The sequence below is a fragment of the Pogona vitticeps genome, chromosome ZW-PAR (assembly GCF_051106095.1).
Source record: "Pogona vitticeps strain Pit_001003342236 chromosome ZW-PAR, PviZW2.1, whole genome shotgun sequence".
NCBI lineage: Eukaryota > Metazoa > Chordata > Lepidosauria > Squamata > Agamidae > Pogona > Pogona vitticeps.
In genome coordinates, this window is record NC_135800.1 from 3,409,491 (window position 1) to 3,428,326 (window position 18,836).

An 18,836-nucleotide genomic window follows, 5' to 3' on the forward strand; every position below is an offset into this window, starting at 1 on the left:
ATGATCCCTGTGAGAGAAGACTGTGTCATTTAATGATTGTGTGTGTGTGTGTGTGTGTGTGTTTTGGTAGTTGTGGTGGTGGGACAACTAAATGGGCAGCTACGATATAGATTTTAATAAATGAATGGAAAGTGTAAAAGCTCTTTTTGTGTTCCCTCCCTGATTGTTGTTTAATAAGAGGACATGAGAAGACAGGTGAAGCAGATAAGTGGAAGGAGAATTATTTCTATTTATGTTGGGTTATGGGTAAGTGTTGGAGGGTTTGTGAGTTGCATCCAGCTAATTTTTCTGCCCAGCCATAGAACTCCCAAGGATAGGACCTGTTCTTTTTCCCTCTCAAAGTTAGAAGTGACCAGAAGGTTTTTAAATATATACACAGTATAATATGGTATTTTGCTTTCTCACTCCTATCCCCCCCCCCACATTTAAAAAAGAAAATTTATATGGAGAGTCTTGTTCCCTGGCAACTTCTTGGGGGATATGGTTCTTTATTTGGGGGGGGGGTGTTTTCTACGGGGCCTTGCAGGATCGTGGCATTCATCATTCCCAGTCCAGTTTCACCACTCCTAGAGAGCTCAGCGTGGCGTACACGGCTCTTCTCTTCCCATGTTTATCTCCAAACACCCTTTTGAAGAAGGTCCAGTTGAGAAAAAAGGATGTGCGTTTTGTATTTCTGAGATTGGGTTGGGGGGGGGGATGAGGTTTCGCAGGCAAGATGGCCCTCCGTGCCCGCCCAGGATTCCCAGCGGCATCATCAGAAATTAGGAGCTTTGCTCCTCCTTTTCCTTCATTTTAAATTTCTGAAATCCGAACGGCAGCTGTCTTTTCTCCTTTATGGGGCTGCCAGGAATTGGTGGAAGGAGAAGGTGATCCTGCGTGTTTAGAATGGTTAAGCAGGGGAAGTCTAGATTAGCTTAGAAACTCCTCAATTTAATATTCTGACATATCTTTGGAGATAAAAGAGAGCCAGCCCTTATGGCTTTCCTTCTGGAATGTCACACCATCTACCTGGTCTTTCGGGATTTTTAAATGAATTTATTACAGCATTGGCAGCCATATTATTAAATGTGTATTGCAAAGATCTTAAGGTTTGGTACAGGCAGTAGAGCAGCATTAGAAAACGGGAAAGCATTTAAAGTCGGTTGGGTAGCGTGTCCGGTATCAGCTAAAACAGACTGTGATTACTGGGGCTTGAAATCTTCAGGTTGCAAGCTTTTGGTAAGGTCATGGGGTCATTTAGGGATGTGAGGACAGCTTACAAGTGACTAGAGCATTCATTATAGTAGGGGCTCGTATCTGTGGTTTCACTTATCCACTATCTGAAAATATGAAAAATTATCTTTAATTAATTTATTTATTTATTTGATTTATATCCCACCCACCTGGTCTATACGACCACTCTAGGCGGATTAATCCCGTTCCCATGCATTCCTATGGGAAATGGTGCTTCGACTGAACGACCATTTCGAGTTACGCCCTTCTTCTGGGACGGATTAGGGTCATAAGTCGAGGCACCGCTGTAGCTGGCACCTTGTCGTGGTCTTTAGAAGAGAATGAGGCAAATCTGTGGGAATGCTAGGATTTGCCAGTCAGCTCCTGTTTGTAATGAGAGTGCCAGCTTCTCCTCTTCAGGGAACATGCCGTCAGATGCAGAATCGGGGCCTTCGTGTGTCTGGTAGCTGTTTCCAGCTCCCTTGGTGGCAATTCTTGGCCTGTAACTGGATGACAGCCGGATTTGTTTATGGCATGTGTGCCTACTTGCTGACTCTTCAACACCTTGTCTCGGGATGCTGAAGGATCGTTCTGAGCCGTTTCATGTGGGAGACGGCGTTTCGTTTGCTTTTTTGGAAAGCAAGTTTAAAGTGTGTGCAAAGCTCCAAAATCCATAGAGAGGTGCAGTCGTTTTGTTAAGAACAACTGCTGAGCACAAAATATAAATCTGTGTTTAAAATGTTCAATTCCTTTCCCGATCCTCTGTGCCCTCCCCCAGTTGTACATTATACCTTCAATGCTTGTTAAAAATTCCCCGAGTATAAAAAGTATATTTAAGTCATTTCTCCAAATGTGTCGTTTTGGTGGGCCTGTCCTCGGTAAGGTTGGCCGCAGGAACTTTGCTTCCCGAAGCAAAGTAATAAACAGTGCCCCCCCAAAAAAAGCCCACTGGTTTGGTTATTTATATGCTGCTTTCCCACAGCAAACTATGCCTTAGGCTGCTCGCCGTAAACAAAATGGTGTTTGTTGTGTTGAGGAGAGAGGAAGGCATGTTATAAATCATTAAACATTAAAATTAAAACAAAACGTGCAGAAGATCTATAAGACTTGAAGAGAAACCAAGTTTCATTTGGCGATTATGTTGGCATTCTCTCAGCATCAGCTTTAGAGTGCCTGCAAATTTTTTATTTTGCAAGCGTAAATAAAATATGCCTTTCCAACATCCTTTGGCAAACAACTTGATGAGTTAAATTAAAAAAAAAAACGCACACACACACACAGGGTAAGCTGTACAGTTACACTGCAAAAGGAGGAAATGTGCTATTATGTTACCATTGTTTTGTTACTTAGTAATGCCATACTGTACTGGATAGAGTGATGGAGTAGGACTCACGAGGCCTGGGTTCGAATCGGGGGGGGGGGGGAAAGCTCACTGGGGGAATGGAACTGGTAAAACCACTCCTTAAATATGAACCCAGGTGGCTTAAGGCCTGATCCCCCCCCACTCCCCACAGGCACTTTCAGGTGAGAACTGGGTTTAGAAGGAGGTGATGGAGGAGACTGGCATGCCAGCTTCTCTCCTCATGTACAGGTGATCCCATCCTGTTACCAGCGCCCTTCCTTGGCCCCCCTCCCCATCTTTCTTGCCTCTGGGCTGGGTCCTTGGGCCTCTGAGTGCCCGTTCGTTCGCTCTGCTTGATCGCGTGGGTCTGCTTGTCCCACCTTACAGGCAAAGTCTCTGGCCCGTAGGACGTCTCCCTCTCAATTCACCGGGTTTTAAGGGCTACGATTCCGTTCCATTTCCCTCTCTCCCGACTAGCAGAAGACTTATAGATGTGAACTTAATCCTTTTGACGGCAGCAGGACTGGGGTGTCACCCACCTTTTGTACCTTGTCTGTTTAAGTGCAGAGCACGTCCACAGCCCTTGCGCTGGTCCGCCTCAGAACGCTTTGAAGCCCTTTCCCTGCAAAATAATTCCACTGTTCCTTTTTTTTAAAAATCCGCTTCCTCTTTTTCTTCCCAGTTGCCCCGTTTCTTCCCTCTGCCTCTGGATATTTTTAGACTGCTTGGAATGTCTGTTTCTCCTTTCTCTTCTCCCTCTCCTTCCCCCCCCCCAGCTTTGTTTTTCTATCTGAGGCCGGGAAATTGGCATTATTCCTGCCCCCCCCCAGTTTGCTCACTTTTCTCTCCATTCCCACTGTACCGTTTTTTGTCTGCCTTGCCAGATCTTCCATCTGCTTCCTATTCCTGTGGCTTCTTCATGACACCTCGTTTCCTTTTCTTATTCAGTCTCGGCACGTCTCCGTGTAGTCTTCTACCTGTTTTGTGAAGGTGTTGGCAGAAAAAAAAAATACAGTTCCTCTTTATACATAAGTCTATGTGGTTATGCTCATATTGAAGCATCTGGGCCGTTTTTGGTGCAGCTGCCAGGAAGGTGAACCATCTTGGCACACACTGGATTTGATTCAGTCCCATATATGGGTGCAGAGGCACCCTTGAGGTCATGCTTTGTAGCTACTTTGCACCAATGTTTTCAAGAACATGGCACCTGCTAAGGTGGAAGAGCAAGTGGCAGTACAGTATTTCTTCCTTCCTCCCTCCCTCCCTCCCTCCTCCTATCTGACCAACGGCCGCTCTGGGTGGTTTACAAGCAATCAAAGAGCATAAAAACTGTCAAAATACATTAAATTAAACTTAAAACAAATATTAAACAAGGCAAAAACTTGCAACTATACCTCTTACTTCAAGTGGGAATATGACTGGCATGTAGAAAACAAAAAAACAAACAAAATATCTGTTTCAATTTCATAGCATTTCTTCAAATCTTACCTGAATGTTCTCCTTCTCCTGGTTTTGGATAGGACTATGAAACTTGTCTTTCCATATTTAAATTTGCACGTTTTCCCTAATTTATACATGTACTGTACGTGTTGCTTCTTACCCAACGTCCGCCATTTTGTACATTGAAAGAAGCGTGGTTTCTGCCTATTTCTTTCAATTGACCATTTTTGCCTTCGAGTTTGTGCACACCTTATGGCTTTGAAACGCCTCTGAAGCTCACAGAGGTGCAAATTCTTGAGGCTAAGTGTGTTTTCCTCTCCCAGTCTTGAGAGGTGTAAAAAACCCCCTTGCAGTCAGAACTGTCAAATCCAGTGAAGTCCTTTTCTACCTTTAGTGGCAGAATTACCGTCCTTTGTGTGGAGCCTGTGAAAAGACGCTGTATCCCTAGATCAGGACTGAATCCTTCGTAGTTCACAAGTGGGGAGGTGGAAACTTGACTTCTACTCCTGCTGCCTCTTTTTGCATGTGTCATTTCATTTCATTTTATTTTTACCACTGCTGTCAGGAGTCTGTGGAGCACTAGTACGGCGTGCAACTTCGTGTCGGCTCTGTCCAGTGAGTCTGGTTTCTCCATTCCTACGTATTTGCTACTCTTACCTACGACCTCAAAGTGAGGCTAAATCTATATGCCTCAGTCCGGTGGCTAATACCAGCAAGAGAAGATCTGTTGGATCAATAGCTGAATCGTAAAAACAATGCTTATACAAATCCTGTGGATTTTATAAGTCTCCTATAGATGGGTTAGATTTAGGCCGTAGTCCATCTGGTTCTCTGTGTTGCTGGAGTTGACAGCCTTGGCCGGGTGATCCTGTTTTTTACACAGGGAAGAGAAATCTCTCATTAAAGAGAGAAGTCCAGGGGGAATCTATTTTAGTCAAAAACAACAACCGCAGGAATAGACGACTTGATTTATGTGAGAAGAAAAACAACAAGCGATACCCTCCCAGCCTTTTCTTTTCTGTCTTCTCCCCATGTGAATTTTAGATGGCCTCAAGGGGTTTTGGGGTGGAGGGAAGGGAAGGATAGGCCGGTGTGTATTTTCCCTCTTCATCCTTGTGATGCTTTACGTGCCGGAGTCCCAGCTGCGGCACTCGGTTCTGAGGCTCCTACCATCCATGGCTAATGTCGATTTTTGTCCTTTTTCCCTCCCCAGGACTGAGCTTGCCTTGAAGGAAACCATGTCGACAGGCGGCGTGGAGGATGATATCCCACAGGCAGAGAGGAAAACAGTCACGGACTTCTGTTACCTGCTGGATAAATCCAAGCAGCTTTTCAATGGCCTAAGGTCAGAAAGGTTTTGTGGGTGGGAAAGGAGGGGTGCTTTTGAGGAAGAACCGTGTTATCCTATATTGGGCATGTGTGTGTGTGTGTGGGGGGGGCTCAACAACCTTAAAATCTACAACCTGTTTCTGCCCCTCTTATTTTTGCAACCCCAATTCCCTCCCCCTTGTTCTGTTTTACATAATTTTGCCAGTCACAGGGGGTGACAAGACACTCTGCAGTGCACTTCTGAGCTTTTGAGATTTCCGTGGGCTGTCCCTGAAACACTTTTAACACCACCCACAAGGGCAACACCCATGTGATGTCTACACCTTGTGGCATTCTTTGTGTGCACTTGTTTTGCCTGGGTGCAACAGAATTATTGACCCTTTTTAGGGTGACACGTGCACAGCGGTGATAACAGGCAGAAAGATGTGGGAAGGTAAAAGACAGAGGTCAAGAGGGTTAACTGTGGATGTGTTGATTTTGTGGAGCTGTAAAGTAAAATATATCATACTTGACTTGTAGAAGAGAATTGGAATTTCATTGTTATTTATGATTGTAAGGTGTGCTCTTAGCAATTTTTAAAAAATCCAGGATTCCATCAAATCTGCCTGGATGGTCTTAACCTTTGTCAGTCCAGACGTTTTGGACCTAATTTCCCATAAGGCTAATTATGGGAAATTTCCCTGATTTCCCGTAAGATCCATATTGGCCATCCTGGCTAAGGCTTCTTGGAGTGGAAAGCAAAATGCAGGCTTAGACTCTGTGCCCTCTACTCTCTTAGGAAACCTAATTTTACTTACTAAATTTTAAGCTTGTCTCAAAGAAGAAGACATGATTCTTTTGCCCAAATTCACCCAGTCTGTTTTTAGAGGTCTTCAAGGCGCATTCTAGTGGTGTGTGGGGCCAAAGACAGAAATGCAGGACAAAACCTTTGTAGTGTAGTGGACAGAGTGACAGACTAGGACTCTGGAGAACAGGGTTTGAATCCTCACTCTGCCATGGAAACTCACTGGGGGCAGCGGAAGTGGTAAAACCAACTCCTTAAATCTTTCACTTATCTTGAAAATCCTATTAGGGTTACTATATGTTCATTCTGACTTGATGGCACATAATATTTTAGCTTTTTGCTCCAGTTATTTATTTATTTATTTATTTATTTATTTTTGGACTTATATACCGCCCCATAGTGCTACAAGCACTCTCCGGGCGGTTTACAATTTAATTATGCAGGCTACACATTGCCCGCCCGCCCCCCCCCCCAGTGAGCTGGGTACTCATTTTACCGACCTCGGAAGGATGGAAGGCTGAGTCAACCTTGAGCCGGCTACCTGGGATTTGAATCCCAGGTCGTGAGCACAGTTTTAGCTGCAGTACAGCGTTTTAACCACTGCGCCACGAGGCTCATTAATTAAGCCTAAGAAGAGGCATTTTGACACTTTAGAAAGTGGTGGTAGACTGCTAAACAATTTTACCATGAGGGAAGGGGACTTCTGCTGGACTCCAGAGATCCAGTTCCAACCCAGGCTCTCAGGTTCCCCACCCCTCCAGTAGCGAAGAGGAGCATCCTTTCTACTGTTGCATCATATAACGCAGATCCTATACGTTGCATTGACTGTCAGCCGTTTGTTTGTCCGTTGGTTCGTATCATGTCTTTCTCCTCAAGAGGGCCCTAAACCATTCGGTTTGAACCCCAGATTCTCCAATTAAACTGTTATGGGATTATAATTGCTCCTGTGTCGTGGTGGACCATGATCGTCCAGCTGCTAAGAGTTTGTCGTCTTTCCAACATGGCAAGCAATTTGAATGGGCTTCCTTTTTTCGCTGATCCTATCTGAGGATCTCTCTCTAGCTTGTTCGGTGGATTGAATGGGGTTTTTATATGAGAAAATACGTTCAAGACTGGTCCTTAATTGTCCTAGCCGATTCTGAACCCTGGCTAGTTTGTGGAATATATAGCATGCTGAATGTTGTAGCGTTCTCACACTTTGCTACATCAAGGATGTCGCTAGCAGAAGCTCACACTGAAATAAATGTGTTAGTCTTTCTGGCTTCTCCCTACTTGTGTGTGTTTTTTTTAAAATTCTTGTTATACTTGCTGAAAGAGAGTAACACAGCTATCTCTCACTGACTTGTGTACTGATAATGTGAATGCACAATAAGACTTCTCCAATAAGCTCCCGTTTGTTGATTGTAAAGGGGAGCAACTTGTTTCTGTTGGTGCAAAGGCTTTATAGGTAATAGCAGGGATGACATTCACAAAAAGCTGCACAGGTAGAGGAACGGTGTGTGTGTGTGTATAGGAAACGTTGCATCCGTCCTGGCTAGCTGTTGCTATAGCTGCCCTGGCAAGCTGGAACAGAATTAATGAAACACAAGATAGCGATCGGCCCCTGTTGCTTGCTCTCTTGGCAGGAGTTAAGGAGGTTGTGCGTATCGGAGCAGCTTCTCGCTTGAAACTATCCATTGTGCTAAATCTGTTTCGTCCCTTCCCTGATTTGGACAAGGTGACTCTGAAGCTGACAATTTTTGTTACCTAAGCCCTGATGTTTTCCTTTGGGTGGGTGATCGCCTTCATCTGTGCGTTAGGCTGAGGCGGCTTCACCCAGCAGCAGATTTTTTTCTTCCAAAGCTACATTAAGGTCAGTCAGATAAAAGGCTGGGAATTCTCTCTTAAGACCCTTGTTCGGCCCCTTACATGCACGTAAGGATTGGGGCCTTGACCCTTCTAACAGGGATGGGGACTTGAGTCGTGGAACTCTCTGTTAAGTCGGATTTAAGTCACACAGATGACTCAAGTTTTTTTTTTTCAGTGACTTGGACTCAACTCTTGACTTAGAACCCACCCAGGTCTCCTTTTTTTCCCCAGGGGAATAAGCTTGTTTTTAATAAGGACTCAGGCTTGGGACTTGGGAACATCTTGAGCCATCAGTGTTGTCATGGGCATTAGCCAGTAGGCGCTTCTCTGCAGCCAGCTTTCCACGGTTTACTCAGATTTCCAGAACGCTATTTTTCATCGCATGCCTCAGGACAGAGAAAAGGTTCCTCCTTCTCCCTCCCCCCCCTTTTTTTTTTTGACTGAACAGGATGAGGATTCATTTCAGCCTGCCCTAACGGTTCTTTTTTAAAAACTTTGGCCTCCTTCTCGAAGATTTTGGAAAGCAGAATTTCTCCATCCACAGCACTTGTTCTTTAAAAAAAAGCAGGTTGAGAGGCTCTGTGGGAAGGAGCTGGCGCTTTGGGGGGGTAAGGCCAGGAAAAGGTCTCCAGGTGGTGATGGGTGTCCGACCGACGTGTGGGCCTGATTTCCTGCAGGGCTGGAATGCTTTGGCCATGGATATTGCTCTCCTTCGCCAATATCCCCGAGCTTGCGACGCATTGCGGCTTCCACCGACAGCCCAATAATTGCCTTCATTCTTTAAAGGCCTTTTGTTGGAGCTGCATGCTGGGCTAATAGCTTCTTTCTATTATGAACCCTGAAGAACAGGAAGTAAGTGTGTGTGTGTGTGTGTTAAAAACCCGTACACCAAGGGAAGAGAGTCCGTCTCTCCAGCTTAAGACAGGGCGGGTTCCTCAGCAGGCGCGTGTGGTCAACATAGAGACAATTTATTCTCGACGGCTTTCATGGCCGGGATCCGACAGAGCACAGAGTTCTGTTTGTTCCCACCATGGGGGATGCCCCCCCCCCCGTGTTACGGTAATAACGCGGAGGTCCTCTCATTTTGGTATTTTCTAGGGACTTGCCTCAGTATGGACAAAAGCAGTGGCAGTCTTACTTCGGGCGGACCTTTGATGTTTACACCAAACTCTGGAAGTTCCAGCAGCAGCACCGGTAAGGGAGAAAATTGAGTGGGTGGGTGGGTGGGGAAGGGTCCTACTGTTAGGCAGAGGGGGAGGCAGCAGGTAGTCTGGGGGACATTGCTTTAGCTCCCCAGCCCCAAAATGGAAGAAAGCTTGTTGCTAGAGAGTCAGACGAGTTTAGCGATTCTCCCGGGGAGATGTAGTGCAACATGGAAGACTTGATATTAAAGCCTTCCTCTTAAAGCCTCGTCTTTTTTTTGGGACTTAGTACCTTCCACTGGAGGAAAACATTGTGGAGAGGATGTCTGAGCTAGGCCTTCCCGGCTCCCAGGCTGGAGAAAATTAGGAAGGTTAACCCCTGAATAAAACTGATGTGTCTTAAAAGGGATAAAAGGTAGAGTTTTATCCCATCGTTAAGCAATAAGTGTGGAGTGCTGTATTAGGAGCTATAAAAGGTTGACACCAAAGTTAGTCTTATCGCTGTTGGTTTGAACATATAAAATGTGACCCGTTCTCTCTTTTTTTCTTATTTCCGGTCCACAACGGAAGGCAAGTCCTGGACAATCGGTATGGCCTGAAGCGCTGGCAAATTGGAGAAATTGCTTCCAAGATTGGGCAGCTTTACTACCACTATTAGTAAGTGGCAGACAAGTTTGGCACATGGCCAGAAGTGCCAACAGAGGTGGCAACGGCCTGGCCACTCCCGACTCTCTGCCGGCCGGCTGTTCCACCTGCGCTCTTCCGGCAGAAAGCTGAGCTCTCCTAATTTTCTCCCGCAGCCTTCGCACCTCCGAAACCAGCTACCTAAACGAAGCCTTCTCCTTCTACTCCGCCATCCGGCAGAGGTCGTACTACTCGCAAGTCAACAAAGAAGACAGGTCAGGCCATGCCTCAGTCTTGTGAGTTTTTCACAATTTACAAACGAGATGTATGGTATTGTAAACTCATGATTCTCGGGCAGCGACTCTATGTTCGTCCTGCGGCTAGAGGCATGGGCCTTGTGCTTAGGATTCAGTGGGGATGCAGGAGAGGGAGAAGGCCTTCTCTGTGGCTGCTCCTCTGAGACTGTGGAACTCCCTCCCACTGGAAGCCAGCCTGGGCCCCTTCTTGGCTGTCCTTCCGCCAGCAAGCCAAGACCCTTCTCTTCAGGCAGGCTTTCCCTGAATGACCGGCTGCCTGAGTGGGGTTATTAAATGGATTGTTGTGCCTTGTTGCTTTGAATGTGGTGCTGGTGTGGCTTTTCCTTACCTTTTTAAAGTGTATTTGCTTGGCCCTTTTTAGTATTTGCGTACTTACTGTTTTCAGCTGTTAAATATTGTTTTTTTAAATGCTGTGAGCCTCCTTGGGTCCTTTTTCAAAGAGAAAGGTGGGATTAAAAAAATATCTTAAATACCTGAATCAGGAGCTTTTGTGTAGGAGCCAGCGATCAGTGCTGAGCAAGGTCAAGACAGAGAGAAAGCCCAGACTTGACCAAGTCAAATCCAAAAGAAACTCAGTCCCTTGGGAAAGTCTGGCCTCTGCAGGAAGAATCCATAGCCCTTTCCATCGAAGAGAGAGCTCAGATGGTCTAGCAATGTTCACAACGGAAAATACAAAAGAAAGAAGACCATATATAGTAGTCCTTTAAAGACTGCTGGTTTTATTTCAATATGGGATTTTTCAGATCAAGATCCACTCCCTTTGACCCAGGAGTGGAAATGCATGTCCTGTGTATTTATATATGTCCCTGTCACCAAGTGGGATACCCAGTGTGGCGTTCTGGATAGATTAATGGACTAGAACTCGGGAGATCTGAGTTCTGTTTCCTAGCTCTGCCAAAGAAACTAACAAGGATGTGTGTGTGAAACTGATAAAACCACTCCTTAAATATTTCACTGACCATGAAAACCCTGTTAGGGTCACTATAGGTCAGTTCTGACTGGACAGCACCGAAACAGCAACATGACTGAACAAGAAGACAGCTTGACAGACTCATTTTTGCCTTAACAAACAATTGTCGCTTTGTCTATGTGTGTCCCTACCTGTTCATAGGTATATGTATAAATATAAAGGTCGTATATGAGGCAGTGGAAGACAGGTGGGCCTGGCGTGCTCTAGTCCACGGGGTCATGAAGAGTCAGACATGACTTAATGACTAAACAAATATGAATCCTACAGGCCTCTGGAATGCTGGTCCAACAAACCGTTCAGCTTTCCAGATCCAGGAACCATATAAATGTTTTTTTCCTTCTTACATCACAGCTTATAGTTTACAATGTAATAATTCCTTCACCAGATCCACCTTCTTCCTGTGCCTGATCACTTTCCTTTTGTTTCAGTTTACTGAGTTGTTCTTTCCCCCCTTTTGCTTTCCTCTATCCAGGCCGGAACTGGTCGTTAAGAAACTGCGCTACTATGCCCGCTTCATAGTGGTTTGCCTTTTGCTCAACAAAATGGATGTTGTCAAGGACCTAGTAAAGGTAAACGGTCGTGCCTTTGCGATATACAAAGCGGACGTCGAGAGGAGAAAGAAAGAGGGGAGTTAGCCCCACAGCAGCCCTGCAGATGTAGGAAGATAACTGACCCTGATGGAATTTAAATATAGGTTTCACCCATCCAAATCAAAACCTCTGGCCACTGTGGCGATTATTTCCCAAAAGTGTGTGCTGTGATTAATTAGTTAATTAACAGAGGGGTCTTGAGAGCCAAAGGTATCTGACACTAGAGGAAGCTGCTTGCCGTGACTTAGTAAGATGCATTATTCTGTTGATCACTTGTTTGCTGCGTTGCGTGTTGCAGTCACTCCCCAGCCCGTGGGAGCGAAGAAACCTGGGCAAGAATTGCTGGGCTAAACTCTCTCCGCTGTTCAGAGCAGCCGCTCAACCTCTGCTCTCTTTTCCTCCCTTCCCAGGAATTGTCGGACGAGATTGAAGACTATACCCACCGATTCAACACGGAGGACCAGGTGGAGTGGAACCTGGTTCTCCAGGAGGTGGCGGCCTTCATTGATGTAAGAGCTGAGGGCCAGTCTCTTCGGTGGTTCCGAAAAGTTAAACGTTGGCCCGGAAACTGGACAGGGATGTTTTGCTACTCTGTTTTCCCGAAAATAAGAGCTGACCTGAAAATAAGCACGAGTCTGATTCTTCAGGATGCTCGTCATATAAGCCCTACCCCAAAAATAAGCCCCGGTTAAGTGAAATCCTGCCCTCCACCCTTGTGCAGCAACCAGAATAAGATGACACGACTGTATTTGAATAAATGTAGATAGTTTTACATGAAAAAAAAAATAAACCATCCCCTGAAAATGAGCCCTAATGTGTTTTTTGGAGCAAAAATTAATATAAGACTCTGTCTTCTTTTGGGGGAAACACGGTAGGACAAGCTTGGGTAACGCAAAGTTCTTGGACTGCTGTTCCTCAAAGACTTTGCCCACACAGGTGGTGGCAAAGGCTTCTGGGAGTTGCAGTCCAAGAACCTCTGGGTTACTCAAGATTGGCGCCCCCTGTTCTAGGACAGTGGGAAGGCACTGGTGGCCCTCTTGTAGTTTTGGATGATGCCTCTCTTAACTGACTTTTCATGATTGGCCTTGTGGAGAGGATCAGGGATATGGGCAACCTCCCTCCCCAGCCCTGTTGTGATGATACCAGACAACTTCCTGTGTAGTTCTGTTGCAGTGCTGCTTCCCTTTCTGGGAAATAGAATCAGTGATGGGAAAACTGAGACCCAGCCTTTCTAAGGCTCGCACAGACGGCTGTGACTCTTTCCCTATAACATCACCGTTTGACCGTTTCCTAGATGGTGTGTGTGTGTGTGTTTTGGCAAGACTTCCCCCATTCTTAAAACAAAGATGGAATGCTTTTCTTAAGGCTTTATAACGGGCACCGAAAGGGCTGAACTAAAATTTCCCAGCATTTTTGGTCCTATCCTTTTGCTTTCGGCTCTCCTGGAATGCAACCCCCGAGAAGACCTCGGAAACTTGGGGAAAAAAAAAGAGGTCTCCCTCCTTGATCTGGATAGACTTGACCCTGGGCTGGGCTGTTCTCCTCATTCTCCTGACTGTCTCTCTTTCCAGGCAGACCCGGTGATGGTCTTGAACGACGACAACACGCTCGTCATCCTCTCCAATCGTCTCTCGGAGATAGGAGCGCCGGCGCTGGAGCAGGGGATGATAGTCGGGCAGCTGACCCTCGCCGACGCCCTGATCATTGGCAATTGCAACAATCAGGTGGGATTTTGCTGGGGGAACATTTCGTCCCATGTCTCCAGAATAAAAAGAAGAAGGCAAATTAGGATGGCTAATGTGAAGACGTCCTGTCTCAGTGTGGCCACTAAACAATGCCGTGTGTGGCCTGGAAAGCAGAGAGCCTCCCTTAGAAATCCTAGTGATATCGGAGGCTGATGGAGTGGGAAGAGGCTGCTTGCCTCTGTAATCCAGTCCGGAGCTGAGTAAGACTTTGAATAGTAATATCATTACTTTAAGCCTAGCTCAGGAGCAGATGGGCAGCTGGGGTAGGATTAATCTGTGCCGATGAAAGAGCCGTGTGGGAAGACACGTGCAGCCATTCGTTTAGCCTCTCTGTTCTCTCCCAGCGGGAACTTGCTGAATCAGCCGGAAGGGCCGCCCCACACAGAGCGAAGGGCCGTAATCTAATTTCAAGGCTGGTGGTGGATAGATTGCAGGGATCAGGCTATCTGTCTCTAGGAATAGTGATATCCGGCCACCTGCAAGAAGGGGCTGCAAATGGCGGCCTCGGTCTAGTTACCAGTCCCCGCTAGAGTGAAGCTGCTGAGCCGAGCCAGCGCTCCTCCGATTCAGCCGGGCTTGTTAGGAGAAGCAGCTGGGTCCCGAGACCTCTCTCCTAAAGAGGCCTCCCCCTTGTCACAGCTTCCCGGGATTTGCTAGGAAAAGAGAGCCGGCCGTGTGGTTATCTGGCCTCAAACGGTCACTTTTAGTAATGCTTTTAAGGAAAGGCTTCGAAGGCTTCTCACTCCATCGGGTGCGACTTTCTTTTCTGCCAGTCTTCTGGCGTGGCCACTTTCCTGGGCGGGGGATGGGCGGCCGCAAGCGGGGGAGTCTGGTTTGTCACCCCTGAAGACAATTTCAGTTTCTCGCCTCTACAGGTGGCAAACCCCAGCAAAAACTGTGGATGGAAATGATTAGGATTCATTTCTAAAAAGAACCCTTTCTGGCCAAAACAGAGCTGCACACCTTGTCTTACTAAGAGAACGATTCTCCTCGTTTGATTTTTAAAAATCTTCTGTTGCTTTTTTTTTGTGTGGGGGGGTAATCACAGTTTCCAAGGGCTACAAATTGGCCCCACATCGCCTCTCCTCCTGTATGGGGCTGCAGGGTTGATGTTTTTCTCCTAAGGAGGGCAGATGTGTTTTGCCACCAATATGAAACGTGAGGCTTTGTGAATTGCCCCCTAAATAGATTCAGCTGCTCTTTTCATCCTTCCATGCTGCTGGTGCATCTCATGCAAAAAAAAGTGTTGTTTTTTTAAAAACTGTTTTTCTAATGCTGGCTGCTGGAAGCTCTAGAAGTCAGAGGGATCTACCACACGGTCTTCAAGACAGCCGCAACATGCAACCTGTTCTCTTTGGCAGGTGAAGTTCAGTGAGCTGACAATCGACATGTTCCGGATGCTGCAAGCTTTAGAACGGGAGCCCATGAACTTAGCTTCACAAATGAACAAGCCTGGGTTGCAGGCAGGTCTTTTATGTTTTTCATTCGCCAGGGTTAGCAAACCGGCCATTATTTATCTTTGGGAAGGGAGGCCGCAGTCGTGGGTCCCTCCTTAGATTTCCACAGGGGCAGACTGCCACATTCGAGAGGGAGCTATCTTGAGATGAGTAATCCAGTATTTCTGCCTCTCTCTCTCTCTCTCTCTCTCTCTCGTGAAAACTGCAAGAGCTGTAGTTGTACAAAGGGTAGCTATGTTAGTCTGTGCAGGCATTAGAGGGAAAAGTAAAATAGAAACTTTAAAAAAAAAACATGGTGGCAACTCAAAGACTAACGTTTAATTTTTAGAGCTTTTGTGGACAAGTCCATTTCGTCAGACATTAGAGAAGGAGATTTAACCTGCCAAATATTTCACATAGTGTCAAAATCTAGATATCAACAGACAGAGATTGTGGTGGGTTGGTTGGTAAGAAAGTCCGTGGTCGCTGACGAGAGCTGCTTTAGGAACGTGTCTGTTTTTCCTCTTATCCAGGAGACCACCGAAAAACCTGCAAGAAGGGAAAACCCTCACAAGTACTTGCTCTACAAGCCGACTTTCAGCCAGCTCTATACTTTCCTGGCTGCGTCGTTTAAGGTCTGTGCAGGAAGAGGGAGGGGTGGGTTGGAGGGGGGGTATGGGACGTCGGTGTGGCTGCAGAGTCTCCTAAAGTAGAGGCCTTTCCCAGTTGAAATGTGGATGGATAGCTTTCTGCCTTTAAAGTCAAAGACCTTCAGGAGCAGGGCCAAAACTGGGTAAAGAGAAATTGGAAAACGTTACTGTGATGCTGCTGTTTGTACAGTAAACACAAGCCTGCAATTAGGAAGCAGCAAAATAAGAGGATACGTTAGCTTCCCCCACCACAGTAGCATTCAAGGTGGGTGGGAAGAGCCTTAGTATCTACCTGGGTCGGGCTGCTTGGGTTTGGATAGCCACGTGTGGCCTGAGAGCTGTATTTGCGGCTCGTAGGTTCCGTCTGGCTCCAAGATTATTTCTTTCCTTTTGAGTCTCTCCTAAGATTTGGGAAACCTGGGTTCAGATCTGCCAGGAAGCTCTCTGTGCAAACTTCAGCGAGTTATCCGCCCTCAGGTTGACCAGCTCTGCAGGGTTCTCGTGAGGATAAAGTGAAGAGGAGGAGAGCCATTTACGCTTGCCAGGCCTATCGATCTAAAACCCCACAGTAATAAAATCGATAGCCGACACGGCACAAGCGCTGGGTGTACTGGATTCCTGCATTCACAGCTAAACCTTGCCCGTCCTTTTGACTCTCACCTCCGCCACCTCCTTGTCTCTTTCAGGAGCTGCCTGCAAACAGCGTCCTGCTGATCTACCTGTCGGCCACCGGCGTCTTCCCTTCAGGTCGTTCGGATAGTGAAGGTACAAATAAAGGAATGCTCCCTGTCATGCGCAGGGCTTGAATTCTCTTTATGATTCCCCACAGACGGACCGGAGAAGGCCTCCAAACTCATTCTCTCAAAGGAGAAGCTGCTCCCTCCGCACCGCTCTCTCCCGAAGCGGTGTGGCTTCCCTTTGCTGACATGGCAGGTCCGTGTGGCTTGTATGTCTGGGTTTCTTTCTCGGCTTATCTTTTTTTGGGGGGGCCATGTGGAAGGCGTTTAACGATCGGAAGCATTCGGCCTGGTTCTGATCCCTGCCAGTTCAGATATAATCATCTTCGCGTTTGAAGACGACAACGTAGGTGCCTCTGCCTTAAGCAGAAAAGGGAGCTTGGCCAAGCCACTTAAAAAAAAAACTAATGCAGTGAACATAATGCAAGAGGTTTGGCTTTTTCACTGCTTGGGCAACATGTAATCTGATGCCTCCTTTACACAAGCGTAAGCCGGCGATCCAGAAATGAGGATCTCTGCTTTAGTAAGGCCAGTGGGCAATCCTGCATTGATGGGTCTTTGTCTTCCACCCAGTAGGATTCCAGCACCACAACAGTTGTTTGCAGAAGCCCTGCGCCCAAAGTACCATGGAAAGCAGGCAGATGCCTCCCTTCTCTTTCCTGGAAAAAAAAGAAAGGAAGAAAAAAGTTCCAATTCTGGAAAAATAAGCACAAATAAACACACCCTTCATATAGATGCATTGGCAGTGAGAAGAGACAAAACAGAGCAAAGCCTTCTGTTTTAACAGGGAGGGTGTTTGCAAGCTCATGGACTGTCAGCCTGGCAGGTATCAGAACCATGCCTTAAACTGTCGGAAATTCTGAATGCTTCTGAGCTTCGCCTGGCCCATGGTCAACATGGATTGAACCCCAAACCATTAACCCAGCATTGGCAACCTCTGAGCTGGCTGATAGATGGCCATGCTTGAAAAAGGCGCTCGAGGTGGTGACTCTTTCCTTGTCCTATCCTCATGACAATTCAAGCCCTTGTCATGACCTCGGTAAACTTCCCTCCACCCTCCTTACCTCTACGGCCGTCCTCCTGTTACCCTACTTGGCCGGATCCTGGGAACACCGTTCTCCCTTGTTTCAAACCACCCTGCTCTTTCCCTTTGTCCCTCCATATCTCAACCCCCTGGGGGTGGAAAAAAAACCCCAAACTCATAAAAACAGCTGAAGCCAAAAAGTACTGGTTTCGCCCCCAAAAATGAAGCGATTTGATTCTCACGGTATTCCCAGTAGCATTCGACAAAGACATTCTTCTGAGTAGATGTTGTACTAGATTCACTCCATCCACTGAAGACTTGCATTCCTTTATAAAATGCATGCTTGTTCCATCTTCCTTGCACGATCCATAAACCTTTCCAGATACTGTCCCTGGGTGTAGGGGGGGAAAAAAACACCCTGTAACAAAATATTACAGGGTATTTTTTTTTTTTAAAAAGCAACAAACCTGTTTCTGAAGCAACTGTATTCGCCTCTTCTGTGTGTTTTGTTGCCAAATCCATTGTGGCTTTTGTAACCTGCGCTTTTGGTCTCAGCCCTGCTTGCATGCGTCTTGTTCTTCCCAGCGAGCGGGAGAAACGAGGAGAGTCCTTTGGAGAGCCTTCTGCCTTGACGGGTACAACGCTTATGATGATGAACCACTTCAAGAATAAATAGCTCAAGCCTTTTTTAAAAAAGCTTTCCAAAGTACAACATACTCTGTGTTTTTGGTGTCGCTTGTGCTGTGGTGGTTTGCTGGTGTTCCCCCCCCCAAAAAAAAAACTCTGGAAAGGTTCTTTCTGGCCAGTGGTGAAAAGATAGACTCTGGTTCTTGAATGCGTTTAACTGGTGTGCGGTGGACATTGTGTGTCTCGATCTTTCCTGTATGGGGTAAACGCAGAGATGGCTTGAAAGGCAAGCATGTGTCAGCGGAGCCTCCTGTCGTTTCAAAACAAGGATTGCCAGCTGGCGGCCTGGCAAGCCGGATCTTGCTCTGCAGGCGGCAACGTCCAACCCCTGGCGTGTCTGCCAAATTTCTATCACGGTCGGGTGAGGTTATATAAGGACACCGCCAATTTGCCTTGGGTCCTGTTTTTCACAGGTGAAAATGACACGGAAGCTACCTGAACCTTCCGGATAGCTCAGGGGTTTAGGCGTCTTGACGGCCGAGCCAAAGGTTGGGAGTTCGATTCCCCGCTGGGTCCTCCTTGACCGGGATGGTTGCCCGACGAGCCACAGGGGGCCCTTCCGGCTTCGCAGTTCTACAATCCCATTTTGGCATTCCCGACACGGGTGGCAGGAGCTGGATTAAATCAAAATGTACAGGCGGCGGGTCCAGCGGGTAGCCTGGTCTTCCTTCCGTTTTGTAGACGTCTCGTTCCGTGTTGGTTTTCGGCGCCGGCCGACCTGTGGTCCCTGCTGTTTATCCTGGTTTCCTTTTTTGCTACTTCCCCTCCCTGCAGGTCCCTATGATTTTGGGGGCGTCCTCACAAACAGCAACCGGGACGTGATCAACGGGGACGGCATCCACAAGCGCAACCAGTCCTACAAGGAGATGCACTGGTGAGTCGCCCGTAGCGGGAAGAACCAAACCGCCTTCTCTTCTGCCCTTGAGGTTCACTCAATTCCGTTATGCCCCCTTCGCCAG

The 18,836-nt window shown here is 46.9% G+C and overlaps 1 protein-coding gene across 7 annotated transcripts in view; it reads left to right on the forward strand.

Annotated features, from left to right (window-relative positions):
• Nucleotides 1-18,836, forward strand: part of SCAI (suppressor of cancer cell invasion) — a 52,612-nt gene that overhangs the window by 15,557 nt on the left and 18,219 nt on the right. For 4 of the 7 annotated variants that reach the window (XM_072984613.2, XM_072984610.2, XM_078382823.1 and 1 more), the window contains 11 exons: nt 5,208-5,339; nt 9,054-9,149; nt 9,668-9,754; nt 9,898-10,017; nt 11,481-11,577; nt 12,009-12,107; nt 13,170-13,322; nt 14,705-14,806; nt 15,313-15,414; nt 16,116-16,194; nt 18,652-18,751. In XM_072984613.2, coding sequence (XP_072840714.2) covers nt 5,208-5,339; nt 9,054-9,149; nt 9,668-9,754; nt 9,898-10,017; nt 11,481-11,577; nt 12,009-12,107; nt 13,170-13,322; nt 14,705-14,806; nt 15,313-15,414; nt 16,116-16,194; nt 18,652-18,751 — 1,167 coding nt within the window. The remainder of the gene's footprint in view (nt 1-5,207; nt 5,340-9,053; nt 9,150-9,667; nt 9,755-9,897; nt 10,018-11,480; nt 11,578-12,008; nt 12,108-13,169; nt 13,323-14,704; nt 14,807-15,312; nt 15,415-16,115; nt 16,195-18,651; nt 18,752-18,836) is intronic. The other 3 variants (XM_078382822.1, XM_072984612.2, XM_078382824.1) reach the window with 1 other exon arrangement.